The sequence below is a fragment of the Delphinapterus leucas genome, chromosome 8, assembly GCF_059928025.1.
Source record: "Delphinapterus leucas isolate spDelLeu-1000000601 "Yukka" chromosome 8, BTC_Dleu_Yukka2, whole genome shotgun sequence".
NCBI lineage: Eukaryota > Metazoa > Chordata > Mammalia > Artiodactyla > Monodontidae > Delphinapterus > Delphinapterus leucas.
The window spans coordinates 21,375,058-21,402,733 of record NC_143136.1 but is presented as its reverse complement, the minus strand read 5'-3'; the positions used below and the strand labels follow the sequence as shown (position 1 = coordinate 21,402,733).

The following is a 27,676-nucleotide window of genomic DNA, read 5'->3' as shown; positions in this document are numbered from 1 at the left end:
ACCTACTGAGCCTGTGCTCTGGAGCCCGCAAGCCACAACTGCTGAGCCCGTGTGCTGCAACGGCTGAAGCCCGTGCACCTAGGCACTGTGCTCTGCACCAAGAGAAGCCACCACAATGAGAAGCCCACGTACCACAATGAGGAGGGGCCCCGGCTCACCACAACTAGAGAAAGCCCGTGCAGCAACGAAGACCCAACGCAGCCAAAAGTAAATAAATAAATAAATACATTTACAAAAAAATATATATTTAAAAAAAAATCATCAAGAATTCCAAAAAGTGGAGATAGTTGGTCCCTCCTGTTTCCTAGAGTATTGTGACGGTTAAGTGAAATTAATCAGTGCTCTGAAGGGTACACGCTGCCATCATTTCTGTTCTTCATTATGTTTCAGCAAAAGTACAGCTATGCATGTCAAGGTGGGCCTACTTATAGCTGTACTTAGCAAACTCCGTGCTGGGCACTGCAGGGTAGAGGTTAAGGGCCAGACTCAGAAGTCAGACCCCTTGGATGTAACCCTGCTCCACCAGGGTGACCTTGGACAAACTGCTGACCCCTCTGTGCCTCTACTGTCTCATCTGTAAACTGGGAATAATAATAATGCATTGGGTTGTTTTCAGTATTAAATGTGATAATGTATGGGAATACCTAGAACATTGACTGGTCCCCAGTTAGCACTAACTAAATGTTCATTAATATGATTGCAGTTCAGGTGTAGCAAAGAGGATGAGAAGCAGCCACAGAACCTTGAGACCACAAGGCTACCCTGAAATGCCTCCTTTCTCAAGGGGCTCTTTCTAGAAACAGAGCTTGCAGAGGGTCACTGAGATAACGTGCTCTCTTGTCCACTGTTTCTCACAGCATCGTATGAGGCATGAACCAAGAGGTGAGAGATCTGAGACCTGGAAGAAACGTTCCTACTCTGACGGCAGAGGTAGCTCCGGCACCCCATCCATTGCTCTGCTCCCTCGTGGTAGGGCCTGCCTGCTCCATCCTGTACCACAGATGGTCGGGCTCGCCTGGGAGAGCAGAAGTTGCCCCACCATGGCTGAGCAAGCAGCCGTCTCACACTTGGCTGAGCCTGAGCCCAGGACATGCAATTGGGACAATCTGGGCCACAATCACACAACACGGCTGCCAGTCCGGACTACATCCTTCTTCCGGTACTATCTGGAAAAGTGAAATGGCATTTACTGAGCACACACCATGGAATGCAATGGTCCACTCATAATCCAGAAGTAACAGAATCAGAGAGTCTCCAGTGACTAAAACCTCACAGTTAAAGACACGGTAGTAACTTAAGAATAAAGCCATAGATCAAATTTGTCAATACTGCCATCTGCTTACCGCACTTATGAGATTAGAATGACCTTTTCTTTACTCCCAGGAAAAAGTTATCCCTAAATCGTTCTTCATTTTTTGTGTCGAGGGCTGATTCCTGTTTATGAGCCAAGGGCGGGGCCAAGGGGGCACTTGGGGGTGAGCTTGTGGGTTTGGACTCTGACCCTTTTCCAAGGTTTGAATCAGCTGAGAAGGAAGGGAAGAGTTAACGCACTCCAGGGCGTGGAGTCAGCTGCCTCATGGCACTGCTATTTTAAGACACTTCAAGATTTTGGAATGAATGGCTAAAGATGGAACCAGCGCAGGGAGAAGCACTTCTTATTCTGACCCCTTGGTACACTGTCAGGATGGCCGAGGTGCCTGGGGGCTCTAATGCCTCCTTCCAGAAATAAGCCTCCCTGCTGGCCCGTACGTGCGGACACTGCAACTCCAGGTGTTTCCAGCGTCCCTTCATGCAAAAATCCCATGCCACCATCACCCCCAGAGCACTCGCCCTCCTGGGGCTGCAGGATTGACTCCCTCCCACCCCCTCGGAGAGGAGGAGAAAGACAACGGGTGCCAAGCTGCTGAGTTCCCGCCCTCACTAGCACGCTGGTTCATTGATTATGTGGCAGCTTAACTGGCTGACCGTGCGTTTGTGGAGGTATTTTCAGAAGCAAAGCGCTCTCTCTCTCTCTCTGTGCCTCGCAGGGGGAGCTGTGTGATTTGGAGGATTTACGACATGGTGCAGGGCCTGCCAGCTGCTTGGGGGTGATGGATGTATCCGGGCAGGGCGGGAGGGTTCGAGGAGGATGGTGGGGGAGCCCTTAGTTCTGACGGGTCCAGCCCTGTGTGAATCTGTTTCGCAGAGCCCACCCGAGCCCTGGCCCCTCTGCCCTGGCCCTTCACAGACAACTCTTCAGAGTCTCTCCCATTTCTTTCCTCCTTGCCCCCTCTTCTCTTTTCCTCTGCTTCCCTCTCCTGTCTCGTCTCCAATTTTCTCTAGTCCCTTGTCACAGGAAGGATGGTCTGTGGGCCAGCCACATCCGCATCATTCGATAGCTTGTTAGAAACACAGGATCTCAGGCCCCACCCCACGGGCCTGAATCACAGTCTGTGTTTTGACCAGATTCCAGGTGAATGACATATTCAAGTTTGGGAAGTACCACTGAGTCTCCTCTCTCTCTGTTTCTTCTTTTCCGCCCGTAGCTTTACCACTGTCTTTCTCCTCACCCTCCCACCCTACCTTTTTCCCCTCCTGCACTCGTCTGTCCTCTGCTCTTCCTTGTTTTTTCCTCCCTCCTTCCCTTCCTCCCCTCTTTTCTTCCTATTCCTTTTCCTTATCTTTCTGATTTCATCCATTCATTCAGTCATCCATTAGCTCACTTATTCTCTCTCTCCCATCTGATTCTCCACATTTCTTTACCTCTGTATCTATTTCTCTCTCTTGGCCCCAATCCCTTTCTCCTCTTCTGGCTGAGGCTTAAGAGAAAACACAAAAATTCTTTCACCCCCTCCTGCCCGGTTGCCATCTGCCGTCTCGCCCACCTGGCCCATCTCGTTCTTTTTCTCCAAACCGCCCAGACTCTAAGGTGAAGTCGTCCTCCCGCCGAAAAGCAGGGGGTGTGGGAAACCCCTGGCCGGAGCCCCAGCGTCCCAGCGGGCAGCCCCCGGTTGTACCTGCAGAGGGTTCTTTGTGCTGATGGCGATGACGTGGTACTTGTAGTAGCACAGCTCGCAGCTCCAGCAGCCCCGCTCGCTGATCCACTTGATGAGGCAAGGCTGGTGCGTGCACTTGACCGAGCCGTCGCAGCGGCACGGGCTCAGCAACTCCCCCTGCAGGGAGAGAGGCGGAGGGTGGTGAGGCCCGAGCCCCACCGTCGGTGGGTGGCGTTGGGGGTCTGGCCGCCTGAGTGCTGGTTTGCCCCCCAGCCCTCCCCGTCTCGGGGCAGGCCAGACCACAGGCTTAGTTGGGAGGCCCCAGACACTAGCAGGGAGGCCTGGCCTCCAGATCCCCAGCTTCCGTGAAGTCAGCTAACAATTCTGAGCCCCCGGCTCCTACTCGGTACTGCCCAAGTCCTAGGGTTTCTGCGGAAATGAGTCGGGGGCTTTCTGTGGAAGCCCTCTGCCATCCAAAGGGGGTGTCAGCCTAGACAGGCTTCTCTTTAAAGGCTCAGCCAGGGGTCTCAAACTCAAATGCTCTCAGGGCCAGACAGGCGACACAAGTGAGAGAAGCCAGCTGGTGGAGATTAGGACGGATTGGAGGGCCCAGACCCCAGTTACAGGGATAGCCATTATCAGCTGTACATGTGGGAATCTAGGTGGCACTTTTTAACGTAAAACATCCCCATAGTCAAATGTCAACAGCGAATCCGAGTTTTGAATACAGTATATCGTGAGGATCATTTTGCCTGAGTCCGGAGCTCTGGTCCTGAGCTTTTGCACTCTTCTGAAGGACGGCCCATAGAGACCCAGGTCGGCTCTGTGAAGCCTCTTGCCCCTGGTCCCAGAGTGACAAAAACATAGCAGGCAGGCCTGAATCCTGGGAACCTAGGAGGCTGGGCAGGTACCCTCTCGGAAGGCCTGGGGCCCTCTGGGCACGTCCCTCGGGCCTGGTTGGGAGTGACCGGGAAGCCCAGCCTGGCGCAGTCCTCGAAGCAGGGAGGCAAAGATGGTGGCTGGATTTGAAGCCCCTTGTGAGTGGACCGCACAGCTGGGTTCAGTCTCCAGAGCACCCTGCGACCATATGTCACATGACCACGACTGAAGCCTGCGTCTGCTTCCTGCTGGGCCTGATGCTGCGGCCCCAGAGGACCTCCTTGAGCCTCCCTCGCTGACTCCTCTTCTCTCCTCTCTCCTCCTTTTCCCCTCTCTCCCCCTGTGTGTTCTTTTTCTCCCTCCTCACTCAGGGTCTATCATTTCTTCTTGCTGACTCCTGTCCACCCAATGCCTTCATATACCTTCTCAGAGGCTTCAGCAGTGGGGCCCACCCAACTCCCCAACCTGTGCTCCCTTCTGACCTATCCCATGGCCTCCCCCTTCCTTACTTCCTATGCCCTCCCTCCCCCAACTCATCTATTTTGGGAAAATGTCTTCTGCCTCACTCCTATCAAAGGACCCAGGAGCTGCCATGCACAGCCCCATTCCCTACTCCCCACGCTGATGTATTTGAGATACGGCCACTTAAGCCATGTCTCTGTTAGTTTGGGGATTTCACTATTCAGGAAACCACATCTTGTTCCCAACTTTGAATAAGCAGGCACAGGCGCTCCTGACCTATAAGTTACAGAGCTTCATTTGTATATTTAATCATGCTTTTGGCTGTAGACTGTAGAACCAGCCATTTCCTCCCAAGATGCTTGGAATCATCTTTCCCTTTCACTTCAATTTCTATCATTCAAAGACTGCCCCTTGGCCTGGATGTGTTCTAGAGTGTCCTTTGGCACCTGGTATACCTGTCAAACTGCTTCTCTGTCTTCATGATGGTTCCAAAGCCACCTCCTACAGGGAGTCATCCCTGATTTCTCTAGGTTGAGTGCAATGCCTTGATCGCTGAGGGCCTTATCAGCACAACCTTATGAGGCTCTCTGCATATGCCTGTCTACCTCCCAGAGGAGCCCTGGAAGGCAGGTATGGGGGGGCGGTCATTTATCTTTGCACCCCATTCCCCCAGCGCCTAGCTTACTCTCAGCACGTCCTCAACAACCTTTGTGTTTGAGTGAGTGAAAACATAAGTCAGGTGTCTGCTCAGGTTTCCTGCCTGGCCCTGAGGAGCGGGGATGAGACTGCCCACTCCATAAGAATGGGAACCATGTCCATCTTGTTGACCTTGGGACCCCAACACCTCACTCAGTGCCCAGCACCCCCTGTATATATGTACAATGAAGGAACATGGTGGCAGAAATGCTCAGGGTGCCTCATCCCCATAAAGTCCTCCCTGGTTCCCCACTCTGATCCTCCAGTGTTGACAGGTCCCCTCACTGTGGCTGAAGGCCTGGAGCCTTCCTATACCCGCTGTGAGAGCCCTTCCCCCATGTGTCTCTGGGTCACTACAGTGTGACCCTTCACAGAAGCAATGTGTATCTTATATCCATCTTTGCACCTTAGCACCTAGTACAGTGCCTGAAACAATTAGACAATCCATCCCACTTTTTTTTTTTTTTTTTGTGGCCATGCCCCACGGCATGTGGGGTCTGAATTCCCCGACCAGAGATTGAACCTGCGCCCCCTGCAGTGGAAGCACAGAGTCTTAACCACTGGACCGCCAGGGAAATCCCACACTCCATCCAACTTTAACAGTGCAGTGCACACACAGCTGTTTGATGAATAAGAGGTTTTGCTCCTCTAGGACATGGCCAGCCTCTGGCTCCAGGTGGGCAGCTGTGGCTCCAGGGAGAGAAGTAGAACAGGCAGGAAATGCCCACATTGCTGGGCACTCACCACAGCCATTGAGGCCCTTGGTATTGAGAAGCTGCTGTGTGGTTCTGAGAAAAAAATAGGCAGGGGAGGTTGGGGAGAGGTGCTGAGGGAGAGGCAAAAGCCCTCATCATTCATGGAAGTATTTCTTAGGCTCGTTAATTCTAAAGGATGAGCTGGGTTTGATTAATCGGGTTGTTAAACAGCCATGTCAAATTGCCAATCAAGTAAGAGACATTACTCCCGGTCCCTGGCAACGGTGCCAAACAACAACAAAGGCTGTTCTCCTTGCTTTCCAAACGGCAGCCATGAGACAAGGGAGAAAGAGCCGCTGGCCAGGCATACTGATAACAAGACCTGGGCTCTCCATCGTGGCTCTGGATGTGGGACCATCACTGGAGTCCCCGAGTTATCTAGCATGACCTGGCCTGGTCCCAGTGCTTGGCCACAGGCCGAGAGGCCAAAGGTATGCAGTTTCCCCTGGAGCTCCCAGTCCCCCACGCTTTCCCTTGGCACCAGTCAACCCAAAAGGCAGGATAGGGACTTGCTTTCGGTGCCACAAAGATTAGAAAGCAAGGACACCAAAGCTGTTAGAAAAGTTTAACTTCGATGAAGGAAGCAATCCAGGATTTTAGAAAGAAGAACCTGCAGAGAAGCTGTTTTAACCTTGGCATTCACGTAAGCTTTTTACCTTATGATTTAGCATATTTTTATGTACATTGGGGAGGAGGGCCATAATCTTTTTTGTGTTAAGGACTTCTAAGAGGCCTGAACCTGGACACTGTACCATCTTTGACTGGTCAACCTGTGCTTCTTCAAGAAAGGAAAAATGGAAACGAGCCAATAGCCAGACAGGTTCAGGTTAGACTGAAGGAAGGTGTTCTTTGCAGTAAACTCTATTAAAAGTTAAAATGGTGGAACGTGGAAATTGAGGTGATAAACATCTCTCAGTATAACAGAGACGCCTACTGAAAAGGTTACTCAGCCAGGGACTTCCCTGGTGGCGCAGTGGTTAAGAATCTGCCTGCCGATGCAGGGGACACGGGTTGGAGTCCTGGTCTGGGAAGATCCCACATGCCGCGGAGCAACTAAACCCATGCGCCACAACTACTGAAGCCTGCGCGCCTAGAGCCCGTGCTCCGCAACAAGAGAAGCCAACCGCAATGAGAAGCTTGCACACCGCAAAGAAGAGTAGCCCCTGCCCGCTGCAACTAGAGAAAGCCTGCACACAGCAGAAAAGAGCCAACACAGCCAAAAATAAGTAAATAAAATAAATTTATTTTTTAAAAAAAGTGGTCACTCAGCCAACCAGTGGCATGGCCCGAATGTAAAGCCGGGTCTTTCTGACATCAGACTCTGAACCCACACCTGTGCCCATGGGTCTCTTCTGTGGTCCAGCTCCAGTCCTTCCGCCAAGTCTCCCATGACTGCCAGCTACAGACCCATCTTCTCTCCCTGCGTCATCACCCACAGTTTGGCCCTTAATCAGTCTTCAGTTGTTTCCTCTGGGATTTGGGGTGCTCCTGCATAACCCGCAGGACTGGGCACGTCATAGCTGCACAATAAAGGTGCATTTACTGGCTGGACAGGCACCAGGGTAAGGCAGAGGACAGGGCCCTCTGGCCCAGCTCCTGAGGGTCCAGCCTTTGGGCTGGAGGATTATTACAGACTTGTCTGCAGTGTTCAGTAAACTCCACAGCACAGAGCAGCTCATTAAATGCAAAGGGCACCAGACACTTCCTCAATGAACAGCTTGGAGCTTTGGGGCCCAGAGACGACCCTGGGAATGACTAAGGCAAGAAAGACGGATCTTCTCTAATCACCGGGCTCCCATGGGACACAGTGTAAGGGACGGGTGAAGAGCATGGTTTTGGGAGACCAAGTCCTTAGGTTTAAATGCCTCTTCAGCTCTTACTGGCTGTGCAAACTTGGGCAATCTCTTAACCTCTGTGAGGCTCTGTTTCTTCATCTTTCCATGGCAGGCAACTCTTACCTCCTCAAAGCCTGTCTGTAAGAATGGAGTGAGATCATGCATGCAAAGTGCTGGACACAGAGCCTGGCCCAAGTAAGTCCTCTTGTGAAAATATTCTAATTCTAACTCGCCTTTCCATAAGGACTTTAGTTTCATAGTTTTTTCTACTACAACTCTAGTCTATGCTCCGACGACCAAATAGGTAAGACAGGAGCCATGCCTTAAGTAAAGGGTCAACTAAGCCCAGAGGGAGGTTGAGATAAAAGAAATGCCTAAGAGAGTCCACCCTGGTGAGGTGGGTAAGGGGTCGGAACACAGGTCTCCCTTCTGGCCCAGGACTGTCCTCTGTGCTACCAGGGATCACTGAGTGTTTGGGGGCCCTCTTTCCCTGGGGAGGCTGAACAGGAGGCCGCTTGGATGGGTTAAGTGGGGTCATGCTAGAGGCAGGACAAGGTTATCCATAGCCCTTGGCTGTGGCTGAGCTGGTGTGTGGGACGGAGAACAGGATGGATTTTCCTTGCTGCCAAATAACACAGCAAGCTTCAGGCGCGAGACTCCAGTCATGTCTCCATTCACAGATTTCTTTCTGTTTATTTCTGCCTTGCTTCAATTTTTCTCCCCTCAGTCTGAAAGGACTTGCTTCTGGAGTCCTTAGGTTACCTAGTTGCCATGGCAGTGGCAGGTAAGCCAAAGACTTCGCCTTCCACCCACATGGGCACCAGGCATCCTTGCCACTGAGCAGAAAGAAAAAAATAGTCTAGTGAAGAAAAGACAGCCCCAGTCCTGCTGTAGTTTGCAGCTCTGGGAGTTCAGAACAAAGGAAACAATAGCCTTGGGGTGCAGTTTAGGGACATTTCCCTTTATTGAGACTAACATGGTGGTTAAGAGCTTGGACCCTAATCCCACACAGATTCAGGTATATCCAGGCTCTTATAATCTGTGTGATCCTGGGCAAGTTGCTTAACCTCTCTGGGCCTCATTCAATCATTCGTTTATTCATCAAATATACATCTAGTATGTTCCAAGTTCTTTTCTAGGTGACAGGGATACAGCAGTGAATGCTACTAATCAAAATTCTCTAGTCAAGAGGGACAGACGTTTTAAGACGGTAAACAAGTAAACTATAAGTACCTGAGATGTTGTTATGTGCTATGGAGAAAAATAAGCAGGGAAGGGCTTCCCTGGTGGCGCAGTGGTTGAGAATCTGCCTGCTAGTGCAGGGGACACGGGTTCGAGCCCTGGTCTGGGAAGATCCCACAGAAGATCCCACGGGCGGAGCAACTAGGCCCGTGAGCCACAACTACTGAGCCTGCGCGTCTGGAGCCTGTGCTCCGCAACAGGAGAGGCCACAATAGTGAGAGGCCCGTGCACCGCGAAGAGTGGCCCCCGCTTGCCACAACTAGAGAAAGCCCTCGCACAGCAACAAAGACCCAACACAGCCAAAAATAATAAATAAATAAATAAATAAATAAATAAATAAATAAAGCAGGGAAAAGGAAAATGGAATACCAGGGAGGGGACAAGTTGAAATTCTAAAAATGGGGACATTTGAGTGAAGACCTGAGGATGATGAGGAGCAAGCCATGCAGGTCTATGGGGCTCTGGGCAGAGAGAACATCAAGTGCAAAGGCCCTGAGGCAGAAGCATACCTAGCATGTTCTAGGGACACCAAAGAGGCTGGTGTGTCTGGACTAGAGTGAATGGAAGGACAGCGATTAGGACATGAGGTCAGAGATATAATGGGAATCAAGAATGGGGGACAAGTCAGACAAGGCTTGTGGGCCATTTTAAGGACTTGGCATTTTTTGTGAAGGAAATGGGAAATCATGAGCTTGTTTTGAGCAGAGGAGAGGGACATGATCTGACCACGTGTGACAGGATGCTGCTGGCTGATGTACTGAAAATAGACCAGGAGGAAGTATGGTCCAAGTAGGGAGCCAGGAGGCTGTAATCCAGGCGAGCGGTGATGGTGTTTTGGACCAGCAGGGTAGCAATGGAAGTTCTGAGAAACTTCTGGATATATTTTTGAAGCTAGCAATGGAAGTTCTGAGGAAGTTTCTGGGTATATTTTTGAAGATACAGATATTAAGATTTGCTGATGGATTGGGTGTGGTGGATGAGAGGAGAAAAGTCAAGGATGATGAAGGTCTGAGCAGTGAGAAGCCTAGAGTGTTGCCTTCAGTTGAGATGGGAAAGACTGAGGTGGGGGGCAGGTTTTGGAGGGTAGATTGGGAGCTCATTTGGAGATGTGTCAATTTTGAGATGCCTGTTGAATATCCAAGTGAAGACATGAAATTGGGACGGCAATATATATTTGTCTGGACTTTAGGGGAGAGGTCCAGGCTCAAGATATACATTTGAGAGTCACTGGCATACAAATGGTGTTTCAAGCCACGAGCCCAGAAGTGAGTGCAGGTGGGAAAAGGGAGGGATACGAGGGATGCTTCCTGGAGGATGCCAAGATGTCAGAGCTTAGGAGATGGGAAAGAACCAGAAGAACCTGAGAGGAAAGGTCAGTGGGCTGAGAAGAGAATGTGATGTTCCAAAAGCCGAAGAAGAAGACAAAGCCTTTCAGGAAGCAGGGAGCCCTGTCAGAAGCTGCTGTTGGGTCCAGTTGGATAAGAACTGAGAATTAACCATGGATTTGGTGAGTTTTCTTTCTATTTCTTCCATTTTCTAGATTAAGCAAAGCCATGGAGTGAGAGCGAAAGTGATGGAGGGGGTGTTGGAGGTCTGAGAACTGGCATAAAATAGTCATCTGGGAGAGTTTTAATACCAGAAATACTATTTCTGGTATTGAGTCTGCTGAAACAAAAGAATTTTATATTTCTGGGTTGGAGCTTCAGGTTTCTTACCCTTGTGTAAGGAGAATTCACCTGTTTAAGTACATCCTAGAAAGGCGTTGGTACAACACAGGTTAGGACAGATAAGCAAAGTAACTGTTACATAAGCTAGCTTGTAAGAAATTCTATAATATGAAAGCTTATATTATAAGGGTGTGCCACCCTGCATGGCTCAGTAAATGCTAGGCGAATATGGAAAGGGTTATAATAGAGGTTATGGCTGATCTCCTTGTCTCTAAGGCCACCTTTCACCTACTTCAAACACTGATCAATTTCTTTCCTTCCTTTCTCCCTCCTTTGAATAAGATTCCCTTCTTATTAATAATCCTAATGTTATAAACGTCTCACAGTTCTAACAAAGTGCTTTTATAGACATTATATCATCTACTACCTCAATAACTGAATGAGGCTAATAATTACTTCTCCTGGTTTACTCTATGAGGGCACCCACTCAGAGAGGTCGTTACTAGCTCAAGAGAAAGGCAGGGTGAGGCTCTGAAACCAATTCTGTCCATCGGGCTGCCCACACCCACAGCATCTCTGCCCACTTCCGTGACCCCTGCCTCCCATCCCTTCTCCCAACCCCAGCAGCCTTGTTCATCAGATCCTTACCTTTCCAGCCCTGACAAAGAGAGATGGCCTTGCTGAATCCCTGCTCATGTATGAATATAAGGGCAGAAACGCTTTTCCCCTTTGCCCCTCTCCTCCGAACCCAATTCCAGGCGGTGTTCACCGGGTATTAACTGATGTGGTGGCTACAGTGGGGACAGAGTGGTTCTAACTCCCCCTCTCACTCCCACCCTTGGCCAGGGGGAGACACATGTTAAGTCAAAATTAAGAGTCAGTGATTTGGGGGAGTTCCCTGGCGGTCCAGTGGTTAGGACTCAGTGCTTTCACTGCCAAGGGCTCAGGTTCAATCCCTGGTTAGGGAACTAAGATCCTGCCAGCAGCGTGGCGTAGCCAAATTAAAAAAAAAAAGACAGATTTTTATAAGCATAGGAATGCATTAAAGTTTTCTCTGAGATGTGGTCTGTATTAATAAGGAAAGTTTCACTTGCCTTGTAGATGCTCCACTGTGAAGACTCAAAGGACCTAACGCCTTAAAATCAGAATTTCCCTTTTTTTTTTTTTTTTTTTTGCGGTACGCGGGCCTCTCACTGTTGTGGCCTCTCCCGTTGCGGAGCACAGGCTCCAGAAACGCAGGCTCAGCGGCCATGGCTCACGGGCCCAGCCACTCCGCGGCATGTGGGATCTTCCCGGACCGGGGCACGAACCCGTGTCCCCTGCATCGGCAGGCGGACTCTCAACCACTGCACCACCAGGGAAGCCCCTAGAATTTCCCCTCTTGAGTGGAGTGGAACCTGTGCGTATTGGAGTGGGAGGAATGGGCACAGGAATAGGAAAGTTCACTGAGATTGTGGAGGAGCCTTAGGAGGAACGCCAAGGAGAGTCGAGACTCCTCAGTGCCCATCCTAGGTAGCCTCTATGAGGAAAGATAGTTGACAGGGAACGCAGAGAACTGTCTGGTACCACTCCCGGGACTCCACATATTCCGGGAGACCAGCTAACAGGAAGGCTTCTCAATAACACATCCTCCCAACTTTATGGGCACCACCAAACTGGTCCATGATATGGACCAACTATTTGTGTAGCTGTGATCTGGGTTGGGGGAACAAAGCTGGGAGGGAGGAGACAAACGGGGAGCACAGATGGGGTCTGTGAACAGAAGGAAAACCTAGAAGCTTTCAGTGTCTTCTTCCTGCAGGACACCAGGCAGTGATTTCTTGATTCCACAGACGGGACAGAGGTCAATGTACCCTGGAATCGGGATCAAGAAAAGTGACCTATCGGGCTTCCCTGGTGGCGCAGCGGTTGAGAGTCCGCCTGCCGATGCAGGGGATGCGGGTTCGTGCCCCGGTCCGGGAAGATCCCACATGCCGCGGAGCGGCTGGGCCTGTGAGCCGTGGCCGCTGAGCCTGCGCGTCCAGAGCCTGTGCTCCACAACGGGAGAGGCCACAACAGTGAGAGGTCCGCGAACCGCCCCTGCCAAAAAAAATAAAGAAAATAAAAAAGAAAGATGACCTATCATGAGGACGTGAGGATGTTCTTACCAGCAAAGGTTGTGGTAGATAAACAGGAGGGGATGTGGCTCCTGCTGTCCAGGAGGGTGATAAAGCAAGTTTCCCCCTTCTCTCTGGGAGGCAGGTTGATTGACATGATGACCTTCAAAGATCCCCATGGCCCTAGAATCCACTATTATATACAGACAAGCCATTCTGAATTCTCTGCGTGTCGTGTCAGGCCGTGTACACGCAGCTATTTGTTTTCTGGATGGAGCCATTTCTGGCCACTCATCCATAGCACTTTACATGCTCCGTTTCCAGCCAGGCCAGGCCCAAGCTTCTCACTTCCCCTCTCAATGGCACCAAGGCCACACCCTGGCTTTAGGAGACCCACAGTGTGTCAATACTGGTAGAGTAAATAGAGAATTGTCGCAAGATAATTCGATTTAAAAAAAGAAAGACTCTATTACTAAGTAGAAAAAAAAAAGATTTAAGGCCTTAATGAGCTCTAGTTATCTACACTGAATTCAATTAACTGCATAATTATTTCTAGTTCTCTCATACCAGCAGCTTACTTTCACAAACACACACACACACACACACACACACACACACACACACACACACATTATCTGCCTCCCTCTTCATAGAAAATTTTCCAGCTTTCCTGTTCCTCAGTTCAAAAAAAGGGATACAAGAAGAGACATGGAAAACAAACACACAAACCCAAACCAAACCCTCCGAACCACGTTTTTCTATTTTCATGATAATTATTTTATTCCTGCAGTGCTTTTCTCCCTTATGTCTGGTATAAGACAAATGTACCTATTCCCTCTAACTGCCTCTGAATTTACTCAACTGGTACTAGGAAGAAGAACTTAACCTTACAATAATTGAATTTAAATAACATCCAGTTCCGTAAAGTCAAGCATGATCAGCATAATAAACCAAGTGCCACCAGGGCTGGCAGAAAGAAAGAAGGTCATATGAATATGGCTATTCATAATCATATCCGTATTTCTAATGACCTAAATGTGCCATATACTGTCCATGTATCTTTCTGTACAACTTACCATTACCATCGCCATTGTTACCACAGAGCTAAAATTAAAGGCTGATTTGCCTTCAGTCCTTTGCCTGACTTAATAGGAAAACATAACTTTGATAAACCTTGCCGGCCAGAATTGGACTATTTGCATACAGCAGTGGGCTGGGCCTGTTTCCAAGCTTCCAGGCCACCAGGCTGAAATTTCAGAGATTCCAGGTCACCGTGTTCTCTTTCTTTCCCACAAGTCAGGCCAAGCCAAGGGTACAAGTCAATGGCAAGGTGAGGGCAATTACTCAATCACCTCCTGCTAACTGCCTCCTTATTACAGGGAGAGGGAAGGATAAAATAGCTACCCCAGCTCTCCGTCCACCCAGATGTCTCAGTGTTTCGTAAGACCCCTCCCTCCCCAAATCTTCCTCCCTCACGCGCATGTGTTTCTACCCCCTGATATGGGGTAAAGAAAAGGTCTTAAGCTATGAGCGTTTACAGCTGCCACTCCTCTTTCAGGTAAGGCTGTGAATTTGTGTGTTCATAGCCCAACTGAGAGCTTTGCGGTGCCCTTGGTACTGCAGGGAAGGAGGGCAGAGTGGCTAATATGATCTGTGTAATAGACAGCTTAGCAAGGAAAGGGAAGTATGAGGGGGGAAAGGAGATTTTTGCCCTATAATTTCTTCTGCCTGTTTTTTAAAGAGGCTGCAGTAAACATTGAAATGCTTTTCAATTCTTTCTCTGTATAAGACTTGTATTTCTACTTCATGACGATCTTTGTTCAGATTATATTCCATTTAGACTGAAAACCCTGAAGCCCAGAGAGGGCAGTGGCCTTTTCTAGGGTGGTGCAGTGGGGCAACACTGAAACAGGAAAAAAGGACAGACATTTCCCTCTTTGGGTTCAGAGCTTCAAAGAGTTGGTCCCACATCCCTCGATATTGATGCCTCTACCCAGGCGATACCCATTCCAGAGTCTGCTGAAAGTTCAGCCCAGTTCTTTTCACACCTCTCAAGGAAGTGTACTATTCCTGAAGCCTTGGCCCCAGTTCCCCGTCAGGAATAAGCCTGCTAAGGAGAATTGGAATTACTACGGCGGCGTGTGAATAGATGCCAGTCTGTTGACTCCAAGCTTCTGCTAAGCTGCTCCAAGCGGTTGTAGCTTCTGTCATCTTGGCAATTTTACTTTTTCTTTGAAAGAATTCTGTATCTCTTACTTCTGGAGCTGGGAAGGGGCGTGGTCTTCAAAGACCTTTCTCTCCATCCTCTGGTCAGACTGCCTGTCAAGGACCATCCTTGACAGATGGGGTGCTCCAGTTTGAGATAACGCTGGGGAGGGGGACCCCAGAGTCTCCCGTGCTTACCAGTGTTTCCAGTCTTCCCTTTCAGATCCATATTATGAAAACCAATGCCAGACAAGGCCAAAGCTTACAGAGCAGCCTAAGCCTCTACACTTAAAGACTGGGGGGATATTTATGGACCAGCAGTGCTTCCCTCCAAAGGATGCTGACTGTAGCCCACCGTCTCCTTTTAGGAGCTGTTCAGCGTCCTTGGTCGAGCTCTGGCTCTCCGGCACCTGCCCAGGAGACACACATGCTAGGAAACGCTTCCTCAAACCTACCCAGATTCTCATTCACCATGGTGTTTAGGCCTGATTTCATTTAATTAGTGGCAGTATGTAAAACATTACTTCCTTTTATTTGCCTTTAACCTCTTTCAGGTGACAAGGTGGTTAAGCAAGAAATCAAGACTTGTTTCAAAACAATTTTTTTTCTGGGATTTGGCAACCCAGTCCATGTTCTCTCTCTCCTTATACTTCGTGATTGTTTAAAACTTTATTCATCTTCCCCTCAGCAGTGGTCCCTTCAACTGAAAAATTCTAGTTTTAAATCCTATTCTCATGTCATGCATCATTTCAGCCACGTTTTTTCTAGACCTTAACCAGTCTCGTAGGTTTTTTATTTTTTTTGCGGTACGCGGGCCTCTCACTGTTGCGGTTTCTCCCGTTGCGGATCACAGGCTCCGGACGCACAGGCTCAGCGGCCATGGCTCACGGGCCCAGCTGCTTTGCGGCATGTGGGATCTTCCCGGACCGGGGCACGAACCCGTGTCACCTGCATTGGCAGGTGGACTCTCAACCACTGCGCCACCAGGAAAGCCCAAAGCGCTGGTGTTTTTTTTGGGTTTTTTTGTTTTTTTTTTAACGGTGCGCGGGCCTCTCACTGTTGTGGCCCCTCCCGCCACGGAGCACAGGCTCCAGACGCGCAGGCTCAGCGGCCATGGCTCACGGGCCCAGCCTCTCTGCGGCATGTGGGATCTTCTTGGACCGTGGCACGAACCTGCGTCCCCTAGCATCGGCAGGCGGACTCTCAACCGCTGCGTCACCAGGGAAGCCCCCTCCTCGTAGGTTTTTAAGGTAAGTTTCCCTGCTATGTCCAAGACAGCCAAGGATCCACATGTCTGGAGGCTGAGACAGAAAAGGCTATATCTTAAAAATATAGAGAGATTTATAATAAATCAAAAATTTCCTCATAACTATAGCCCCCCCATGCACACATAATTTCCCCCAAATCAGGATCATAATTTACAGCTAGTATTTAACTTGTATTTTTTCTTTCTTTTTTTTTATACTTTTTAAAAAAATATTTATTCGTTCATTTATTTGGCTGCACTGGGTCTTAGCTGCGGCACGCAGGATCCTTGTCGCTACATGCAGGATCCTCGCCGCAGCATGTGGGATCTTTAGTTGCAGCATGGGGGATCTTTAGTTGCGGCATGCGGGATCTAGTTCCCTGACCAGTGATCGGACCCAGGCCCCCTGCACTGGGAGTGCAGAGTCTTAACCACTGGACCACTAGGGAAGTCCCTAACTTGTATTTTTTCTTTCACACTATGTCATGAAAAATTTCTCATGGTGATCTATGATTTTGTGCATCATATCCATGATTATTTCCTTAGAAGACAGGAATGAATGGAATTGCTAACTCAAAGTGCATGGACATTGTTAAGGCTCTTAATACATTCTGAAGTCCAAACTGGTCTTCAGAAAGACAAGCCAGTTTCCATCCATATTCTTCCAATGTGTCTGTACCTGTTGCTCTTGGCCCATATTTAAGGTCTTGTCCTTTTTCCACATTCTCATGAACAACTCTCAGTAGTGCCATGACTCTTACCCGGAGAAGGAGGCACAGAAATGCAGGCAGTCTCTTCCTCTCTACCTTTCTTTCCACTGTAGGGAAAGCACAGGAGGTGGCTTCAGGACTGGGGCTGAGTCAGGAATTTGCAGCATTGCAACCGAGGCAATCTTGGGGGAGAGTCTCAGCCATGAAAGAGAACCAGGGGGCACCTAGCCAGCTGGAGGCTGCAGAATCTTAGCCTGGGTGCTGTGGGGTATTCCTTCTCCAAGGAACTGGTAGATGATAGGGATGACTCAGAGTATTCTTGTCAAGAGTCTCAGCATGGCCCAGTCTCTGAGATGGGAAACTACGAGGCTAAGGCACTTGGGTCTGAAGGGCCCCACTCTTAAGACCCTGCACCTGGATAATTGCCCACCCCTTCTCTTTGAGATTCCTACATATGAGAATGCCACACCCTTGTATGACTGGGCAACTTTGTTGTTAAAAACGTATCATAATCTAACCTGTATTTTCCCCGCTACGATTTCAGCCTTTTCCTATTTTTCAGCCTTTTCCTATTTTTTCATAACAAGTTTCATGACGAGGATGATGCACACGCTTTAAGATCAAACAACTTCTGACTCTGCCATTTATTAGCTGTATCAGTTAGTTCAAGCTGCTCTTGCATACGTACCCCAAAATTAATGGCTTAAAATATAACCATTTATTATTTTTCACAAGGCTATAAGTTGGCTGAGGGGCTCTGCTGATCTGGTTTGGCTTAGCCTTGGCTGGGCTCACCCATGCATCTTGGAGTTGGCTAGAGTCTGGCTGATCTAGGAGGGGTGGTCCTCCTCTGCTCATATGTTTCTTAGCATCCAGTAGGATTGCTCAGTCTTGTTCACATGATGGGGGAAGAGTTCCCACCAACAAAAGAGGGCAAGCCCTGATGCACAAGAACTTTTAAAGCCTCTGCTTGAATCAAATTTACTAATGTTCCACTGGCCAAAGCAAGTCATCTGTCTATTTCAGAGTCAGTGTGAGTAGGCATTACAAAAGGAAGTGTCTGCAGGGAAACATAAAGATCTAGGGCTATTTGTACAATCCGTTTATCACGTTAGCTCTGTGACCTTGGATAATTTTCTTAACCTCTCTGAGCCTTAGTTCCATCATCTGTAAAAATGCAGTTTTTGTAAGATCCATACTGTAATAAACGTAAAATATCTGGCACATAGCAAACTTCCCATATGTATTAATTTCCTTCTCCTTTTCCACCATTTTGACTTTCTCTTTTTTCTTAAATGCATTATTCTTATTCATTACCATCCACGTTCAAAGCTTCAGCATAGAAACACTAAACGTTATACCTGTGGCTTCTGTTGAATCCCCAACCCCTAGCCTGTGCCTAAGAGAGTAGGCTTTCAATTCATTCCAATGATTTGGAATTTGTATAAAGGAATCAAGGAGTCTCCCCTTCCCTTTATTCCTGGGACTGTGCAGTTGAGAGATGATCTCTGGCTCTCTGATCCAACTCCACTCCCAAGAGTGAAATAGAAAGGGTTAGCACGTTTGCATTAACTGATGACTCTGAGTAGAGGCAACAAGATGGGGAATCTCCATTTCCTAATTTAAAGGTGGCCTTGGGGGTAGGATAAGTATCCTGGCCTCCCCTTAGCTAATCAGGATCCAGAAGAGACATTAATTGCAGCCAGTCCGTCCTGCTGGGGAGACCCAAAGCTGCCAGCTCCCTCGCTGGGAATGGAATAGAATTTTAATTGGCTGTGAAAGCATCATGGCATGAGGTGCACAAAAGAGTTGGTCCTCTCCCCCAAAACAGGTGAGAGAAGCTTCAAGGGAAAGGCTCTGAGGAGGTGCATGGCAGTAAAGACCCACCACATTCAGGGGTCATCCTGGCTGCAACACTACTGTTCCAGTTCCAGGGCTGGACTCCAGCCAGGGTCAAGGACTCTCTCACACAGTGCACTGGGGGGTGGTCAGCACACGAGCACCAAGCCTACAAACCTCACCTCTGTGCTTCCCCTGACTTTCATGAGAGAAGCACTACATAGTTACTGTCACTTGTATAACCAAGAAACCACTATCACCCACCTCAGAGAGCCCTCCATATATAAGCTTATCCCCCCAGTACGAGTGTGTGCGTGTGTCCATTTGTCCATTCGTGTGGTCTGAAGCAATGGCACAACATTCCTGTACTGTAGTTTCAGAGCAATGTTAATATTTTTTTACTTAAATAAATTAATGTGATAATGTGGGGGAAGACATGTTCTGGTGGCAATGCGTGTGCTCTTTCTGCCATGGCAATTCCTAGAACACACATATGGGGTGACGTGTGTAGGTCAGTGGACCTGACTATGAAAAACAAAACAGTGTGAGTTTGTTAGTGTAAATACACAAAGATGCATGGTGTGGTTTGGGGGGACTACTGGGCAAGTTATTTAACCTCTCTGTACCTTACTTTCTTCATCACTAAAATGAGGGCAATAGTAGTACTTACCTAATAGGACTGTTGGAAAGAATAATCAGATTTAAAAGCTTAGAATAATGTAGAGACTCAATAAATGTGTTTTCATGATTACTTTTAGTGAAGGGGGAGTGGAGCTGGTCATTGACCCACCCGTGCTCTGTCGACCTAGTGGTATAATGAACTTGTTGGTGAAAAGCAAAGCAGAAAAACAAAAAATACACAAGCAAAATCAATGCTTTCAGAAAACTATTTTGTGAGATAAAAGCTTGTTACATATTCAGAATTTTCAAGGAAACTGTGCTACATTAATACCTTAAAATGTAAAGCAAGAAAAAATCATTTATAGCTACTAAAAAGTTTTATTGTATATTTGGTTTTTATTATCAAATTTTTATTGAAAGTTTATCACAATTTCAGTTATGGGAGGAGGGATGCATTGAAGGAGACTGTTGAAAATGGAATTTTATAATTTATAAAAATATGAGGACAAGCCTCTAATTTTTAACCCCCACACACACACACCCCCCTCAGTTTCTACTCTCACTGCCCTCTCCCCCTATTCATACCTCCTATCTCTTCATTGGGAAATAAAACATCTTTCTGGTTTAAGCTCAGGACATAGGAATGAAAATGCAATAAAGGAAGTGACAAATACACAGCATCCTCTCTGAAATGGTGGGAACTTCATCTCCTTAAAAAGCAGATGAGGGACTTCCCTGGTGGCGCAGTGGTTAGGAATCCGCCTGCCAATACAGGGAACTAAGGGTTCAAGCCCTGGTCTGGGAAGATCCCACATGATGTGGAGCAACTAAGGCCGTGTGCCACAACTACTGAGCCTGCGCTCTAGAGCCCGCTTGCCACAACTACTGAGCCCGCACGCCTAGAGCCTGTGCTCCGCAACGAGAGAAGCCACCGCAATGAGAAGCCCGCACACTGCAACAAGGAGTAGGCCCCGCTCGCTGCAAGCAGAGAAAGCACGCGTGCAGCAACGAAGACCCAATGCAGCCAAAAATAAATTAAAATAAATAAGTAAATTTATATATATATATTTAAAAAAGCAGATGAAAATCCTTGACCTTTGGGAAAAAGAACCAGAAGAAGATGGAATGTTTGCATGATTTTAGAAGACAGAACAGGCTATTGGAAACAGCCCTTTCCGCCACCAAACCTGGTCCCCAGATCACAACTGGGTGTCCAGTCTCCTGTGCCTAATCTCTCCCAACTTGGACCATTTATATTTGGGAAATTAGCAGGACAGCCATTTAAAGAAGTAATTGGTTGCACAAATCAGCTCACCCCTTCAAGGGATGATTTTTCTCACTTTTCTTGAGTCTGCAATAGATTGGCAGGGTCCCTGTAGAGAGAGCCTTTTTTTTTCTCCGCTGTCCCAGGTACTGAAAAGCATGGCGGGGCCACTTGGCTGGGGGTAAGTTTACAGACGGCAGGCAACGCTAGTGCCCCAGAGAGTGCCAGTGCCCAAAGTGGGTACATCCCTAATGGTGTAAGAGGTGAATAAGAAGCACTGGGATGAAAGCCTGGCTTTGAGTCCTGGCTCCTCTACTTGACACTGGGCAAATCTCTTTCTCTTTCTGGGTCTCTGTTTTCTCATTGTTTAAATGGAGGACATAGGATTAAATAATCTCTACCAGCCTCTGACAGTGTCTGACTTTTTAAGATTCTATAAAGGCTCTGTATATGCAAAACAACTCAACGTGAGTCTAGGAATTGCTTGAAAGTGAACTAGGCCGAAGGCATAGGGACAGGAGCTCTTTGTAACTGAAGTGAGCACACTCCACGGACAGATGAAGAGAGCTACTGGAAGTGGCACAATAGCCACTGGAAACTCCATGCCCATCTCAGAGCTCTGAAGCAGAGGATCCAGAGAGAGCAATTTATGGTTGTGCATCTGTAACGCAGCAGAGGGAGAGACATGTAGCCATGGGAATCCTCAGGGCACTGGAAAGATTTGCTCCTCAGAGTGGAGAAGGGTAGATTTCTATTGCTTGACCCAAATTATTTTTAAAGAGTATCTGATTCACTTCTTCATGCCCCCATGTCACTAAGCAAGCTCCTTATCTTTTGTTTAGCTTCTCAGCTACATGAGATCCTACAACAAGCTCCCCTTGACGTGGGGACATAAGCACTCTAGGTATTGAAAAGGAGTGTCTTACACTGTAATTATAAATCAACTTTCTGATCTCTATCTTGATTTTTTACAAGTTTTCTTGGCCTGAATTATGTCTTTTCAGAACATGATCACCCAGAGCAAAAGGTCATTAAATCAAGGCTCAAGACTTCCCTCAGCCCAACCTTGCGGGAGGGGAGCGGGGAGAGCAAAATTATTCTTATGGTTGGTTGCCCTTTCCTTCCTCTTTCTTCCTGAACCCTCATCTGACAAAAGGGATGAATACTCCTGATATGTATATTATGTACGGTAAATATCATTTATTTTTGTTTTTATTCTGTTGTTTTTGTCTTTGCTTTTTAAACCCTCATCAGCCAAGTCTGTCTTAGACTGTAGGGTAGTGTGGAAAACATTCATAGACTCCATGGAGACCATTTAACTCAGCAAGTAAGAATGCTACATGTGCCGCTTCTAATCATTCACCAGCCTCTCAGTTACAAGGAGCTTACTATCACATCCATAATGTCTACCCATTGCATTTTTTTTTTTTTTTTTTTTTTTGCGGTACGCGGGTCTCTCACTGTTGTAGCCTCTCCCGTTGCGGAGCACAGGCTCCGGACACGCAGGCTCAGCGGCCATGGCTCACGGGCCCAGCTGCTCCGCGGCATGTGGGATCTTCCCGGACCGGGGCAGGAACCCGTGTCCCCTGCATCGGCAGGCCGACTCTCAACCACTGTGCCACCAGGGAAGCCCCTACCCATTGCATTTTTAATAGCTCCAATCAGTGAATGCTTGTTGGAGGAATGATAAATATTAAGTTGCAAGCTGCAGGAGGGCAGGGCTGTGTGCAAGCCATGGTGAAGAGGCATTACAAAAGACTGGAGGATGATCAGGATATATGGCAATGTACATCTGTGCTGGTAAGAGCGGTATGTGTGTGGAGCCAGGGAAGGGGTAGGCAGATGTAAGTTCAAGGTTGTACACTATGGGTTTGTCTGAATGTTCATGTGGTCATGGTGCCTTTTCCATCACCTCTGCAACAATTTCCCTCATGACCTGTCCCACCTCCCTCTCCTGGAGTAAAACCCTATCCCTATTCACCATGAGAATCACCTTTCTTGCCCTGACTTCAACTCTCAGACAAAAATGCCAGAGGCAAGAGAAATGGAGGAGAGGCAGAGAAAAACAGGGGGGAATAGATTGAAACAACCAAACTGGGGGAGCTTAGGAGCTGCTAAAAGGCTCATCAAGGGGGACTTCCCTGGTAGCGCAGTGGTTGAGAGTCTGTCTGCCAATGCAGGGGACACGGGTTTGAGCCCTGGTCTGGGAAGATCCCACATGCCGCAGAGCAACTGGGCCTGTGAGCCACAACTACTGAGCCTGTGCGTCTGGAGACTGTGCTCCACAACAAGAGAGGCCACGACAGTGAGAGGCCCGTGCACCGTGATGAAGAGTGGCCCCCGCTCACCGCAACTGGAGAAAGCCCTCACACAGAAACGAAGACCCAACACAGCCAAAAATAAAAATTTAAAAAATAAATAAATAAATAAATAGAATCCACCTGCCAATGCAGGGGACACAGGTTCCACCCCTGGTCCTGGAAGATCCCACATGCCGCGGAGCACAAAGCCTGTGCACCACAACTACTGAAGTCCACGTGCTTAGAGCCCGTGCTCCACAATAAGAGAAGCCACCGCAATAAGAAGCCCACACACCGCAATGAAGAGTAGCCCCCGCTGGCTGCAACTAAAGGAAACCTGCACGCAGCAACGAAGACCCAACGCAGACAAAAATTTAAAAATATATAATAAAATAAATGGCTCACGAAGGAATGGATGGGCAGGCTCGTTTTGGCCCCAGCCAAGACAGCAAATATCCACATACAGACTCAAACTCTGTGGGAAAGAGCTCCATCCCATGAATCTTTGGCCTATTACCTCTCAACCCAGAGTTATCATAGACCCATATGGAAATTGAGCAACTTGTGCTGGCGGCTGTCATAGGTGGTCCAGTCATGTGGAAGGAATCAAGGGCTTGCCATCACCAACCATCTCTCTACGCTCTTCCCTTTTCCTTTTGTCTAAGTCCCTCAGAGGAATGACACAGTGTAAACCCTAAGGAATAAAGAGGCAGAGGGACCACATACCTCTTATGCTGGCGTCCCCTGTATCTAAACACTCCTTTCTTATCAGGACATCCCAACACATCTACCCAACCGAATCCCACTCTTCTTTCACCTAAATATTTTTTCATGATAGTCAACATCATCATCATTATGACCATGGTAAAGATTGATTTTATTTCACCATTTGCAGTCCAAGGACATTCTGATTCTGTATTTATAAATGCAAAGTTTTAATGGGAGATATGTATGCATTATAACCTCTTTGAAAATGTATTTTCCAAAGAGAACTCCGTTAAGCCAATTTAATTTGTGATCAATCTTTTTAAAAATAGAGCAGTTAAACTGTTTCCACTTTTTCCTATTTCTCATTTAATGTTATTGAAACTTTTCACTGGGATAAATCATTTTATAAGTAAAATATGTGTTAACTCATTGATTCGTTGATCTGGTTTGGGTCCATATTAAAATTAGCTAATTATATCTTCTGTTGTTGAAAATTTTATTCTGTGGCCTTTACAATCCTTCCAAATTTGCTTTTTTTCTGGATCAAAGTTTGCAGATCTGAATTTTGTTAAGAAGCTGTGAGTGTTCTGCCAGTTTGTAATAAATTATAAATTTTACTGAAGGCAGTTTTTTTAGCCACTCTCGTTTTTCTTATATTGACTGTTTCAAAATATCGTCAGAGTGAAGATGTCCTGCCACATAAGGGCAAGGGTACTTGATTAACTGCCTAGTGCACGTGGGCACCAAATAAACACGATCTCCTTTAAGCCTACAACAGTGCTGAGAGGTGAGTAGTATTATCCCCTTTCCAGATGAGTGAACAGAGGCTAGGAGTCATGAGGTCATTGGTCCAATGTCATGCAGAGGCTATGTGATGTACCTGAGAATTGAACACTAAGCTTTTGAATGTTAAAAGCTCTTATTTATTTTCTTCTTCTGTGCCACAGTGTCTCACTCTTCATTCATAATTGCACAGTGTCCACTGGCTGCCCACATACCCCATGACACCTTCTGGGCTCTTGCTTATTTCTCTCTCTGTCTCTGTCTCTGTCTCTCTCTCATACACCCACCCTGCTAACAAAGCACATCAGACTGCCATCTGACTTCAGGCCTCACGCCCCCTCCCAGGCAGTGTGACTCTCTCTCTCCCCCCTCTTGAATAGGTGAGTTCCACAGCCATCCCAGGGGACCCCTTGGGAGGAGCTACTATTGGTAGCACCTTAAAGTATCCTCAGAGGTTCACTTCAATGTGTGCCCGCGAGTTCCACCTGGAAACCTGAATGAGGTGGCCACGTGGTGGGGGGGGTGCGTGCCCCCCGGGGCAGAGGAGCAGGCTGCTACATACAGCAACTCACGGGGGCTTGGCCACCAGGCTGGAGGGATACATCAGTGTGTTGTTTCATTTAGTCAGGAAGAGCGTGTCTTTTCAGCGGGGCACATCCAGACGGTTTCCTTTTTTACAACAAATTATGGGGGGGATGGGAAGGAAAGGAAATGGAGGAAGAGGGGGAGGGAGAGGGGCTTCTATTTTTAAACCTTTGCCAGGCATTAGTTCTGTGGAAGTTTCTGTGAGGAAGGAAGAAGGGAAGAGAAGAGGGGAGGGAGCAGGGGATAGCTGACAGGAAGGGCAAGGTCTAGAAGAGTGGTTTTTAAATATACTTTTTTTTTAAAGTACCTGGAAACTTTTCTTCAAATGTATCCTATGAGGAATGCCAATATTTGAAACAAATAACAGGGGAGCTGTGTTCATTGACATGAGAGTGGGAGTTTCCAGAACCCCACAATGCACAGCGACCCCTGTGATAGCGCTATTGAAAACAGGTTTAAGCCATTTGTCGAGCAGCGTGTAGGAAAAAGACCACATTTTCATGTATTCATTCATTCATTCAGATACTTATTGATGCATATTATGTGCCAAGTGCTGTACAAGATGCTAGGAGACGTCGTGGCAAATAAAACAGACACTGGTTCCTGTTTCTGGTCTAGCAGGGGAGACAAACATTTATGAAATAATCACACAAACAAATGTAAAACTGCTGCTTTGAAGAGAACTCAGTGACCCAACAGGGGGCTGCCCTGAGGGTGCTACATGTGGCCCGAGGGCTGGAAGACAGGCACTAACTAGATGAGGAGGGGACAGCCAATCTGGGTCCTGTGGCAGGAGGGTGCATGGCAAGTCCCCTTGATGGAGACGTGGCAGGGCACAGTTACCGGTGGGTCCGGACTGTTACCTACAGATCTGAACGTTTTCATTGCTGTAGAATGCTACGCTGTACGAATATGTCGTAACGTATTCTCCGCTCTACTGCTGCTAAAGGTTTGGATTGTTTCTAGTTTGGGGTTACTATGAACATTTGCATACGTGTCTCCATAAGAAGGATGAGGGGTCAAAGGCCACAGGGTCTCCTCACTGGCCTGATGGAAGTTCCAGACCCCCAGCAGCCGTCCTCTTGGCCCATCTGAACTTCCTTCTCCAGAAGTCCCTCCGGTGTCCCACATGTAGCCCTTCTCACGTAGCTTCAGGCTTGATCAGAGTCAGAAGATGGCTTTCCAAATACGGCTCCAACACTTAATGCTTAACTGCAGTTCCGGACCTTGCAAGTCTTGAGTTTAGACTGACCAAGATGGGACCACAGGTCCTCAAAAGAGACCCCACTAGGATTTCACCCTCTCCCCACCCCAGGAATTTTCCTGGGATCTGGTTACCATGGCCCTGGTTACCATGCTTTGTCTTCTTGTCAACTATTCCTAGTCTTGACTTCTTGTGACTTTAAGCCTTGGGCATACCTGCTTTATTTTGGCAGCCCCTGTTGTGCTAGTCTAGCCCTGAACCTGACCAGTGGAAGAGAATTACACTTTTATTTCACAGACCAAGTTCTGGCCTCTTGTCTACACTATCCTGAAACCCCAGCATATTGTCCTATAATGAATGCCATGTGATCTTGGGCAGGTCACCAAGCCCTCTGAACCTCTGTTTCCTTGTCTGTAAATTGCAGCTAGTAATCCCCCGGTCCAACTTTAGCAGTTGTTGAGAGCCTAGCTTCTAGAGCTAGACTCCCTGGGTTCAAATCCCAGCTCTGGCAACTACTAGCTGTCTTAACTTGTTTGGGCTGCTATAACAGAATATCACAGACTGGGTGGCTCGTAAACAACAGTTATTTCTCACAGTTATAGGAAGCTGACAAGTCCAAGACTGAGGTACCAGCAGGTTAGGTATCTGATGAGAGCCCGCTCCCTGGTTCATAGATGGCCATCCTCTCCCTATGTCCTCCCATGGTAGAAAGGACAAAGGAGCTCTCTGGGGTCTCTTTTATAAGGGCACTAATCGCATTCATGAAGCCTCCACCCTAACCACCTAAGCACTTCCCAATGGCCCCACCTCCTATTACCATGACATTGGGGTTAGGATTTCGACATGAACTTTGGGGGAACACAAACATTCAGACTATAGCACTAGCTGTAATGAGATTATTTTGTACAAGCGACTGAGCCTTTCAGTTCCTCAGTGTTTGTAGCTGCATAGTGAATAGTACGTGCCGCCATGGGTCATGGTGAGGATTACATGAGTTAATATACAGAAAGCACTTGGAACAGCACTTGGCACATAGCAGGTCACAAATAAGCATTAGCTAATATTATTAATACTTTTGTTCACACGATGTTGGAAGGATGAAAGGAGATGATGGTGGCAGTGAGCCATAGATACTAACACAGTGTTACTAGAAGTCCTAAGAAAATAGGTTGGTCTATAACCCTTAGGATAGGAGTGCATAGTCTTTGAAATCTAAAGGGTCTTGATTTGAATCCCACACTTCCATGGCTGGGTGACCTTGAACAAGTTACCTCAGTGAGGGTTTTGTCCTCTGCCTAGTAGGATTAAAGGTGAAGATTAAAAGAGGAGTAGGTGACCTGGCCGGCACAAAATAGGAACGGGGCTCGTGTCAGTTTTCTGTCCTACCACGTGGCCCTGCTCTGGTGTAAGCAATGCCTGAGCCCGCTGTCAGAGTTCTTTAGCATGAGTTTGTTGGTTTGCAGACAAGGTGGGGCTACAGGAATACTTAGCCTCCAGCCCAGGGTGTGAAGCACTCAGGTGCAGGTGACACTTAGGCTGGGAGGCTCCTGGCAGTAGCTGCTCTGTCAGAGACATCACGGGTGCCTCATTATGTGATCTGTCAG

General features: G+C 47.8%; 1 protein-coding gene across 1 annotated transcript in view; it reads right to left on the bottom strand.

Moving 5' to 3' along the window:
- MARCHF4 (membrane associated ring-CH-type finger 4) overlaps window positions 1-27,676 on the bottom strand; it is a 101,852-nt gene that overhangs the window by 19,648 nt on the left and 54,528 nt on the right. Inside the window, exon 2 of the mRNA XM_089916397.1 lies at window positions 2,997-3,152. Coding sequence (XP_089772523.1) covers window positions 2,997-3,152 — 156 coding nt within the window. The remainder of the gene's footprint in view (window positions 1-2,996; window positions 3,153-27,676) is intronic.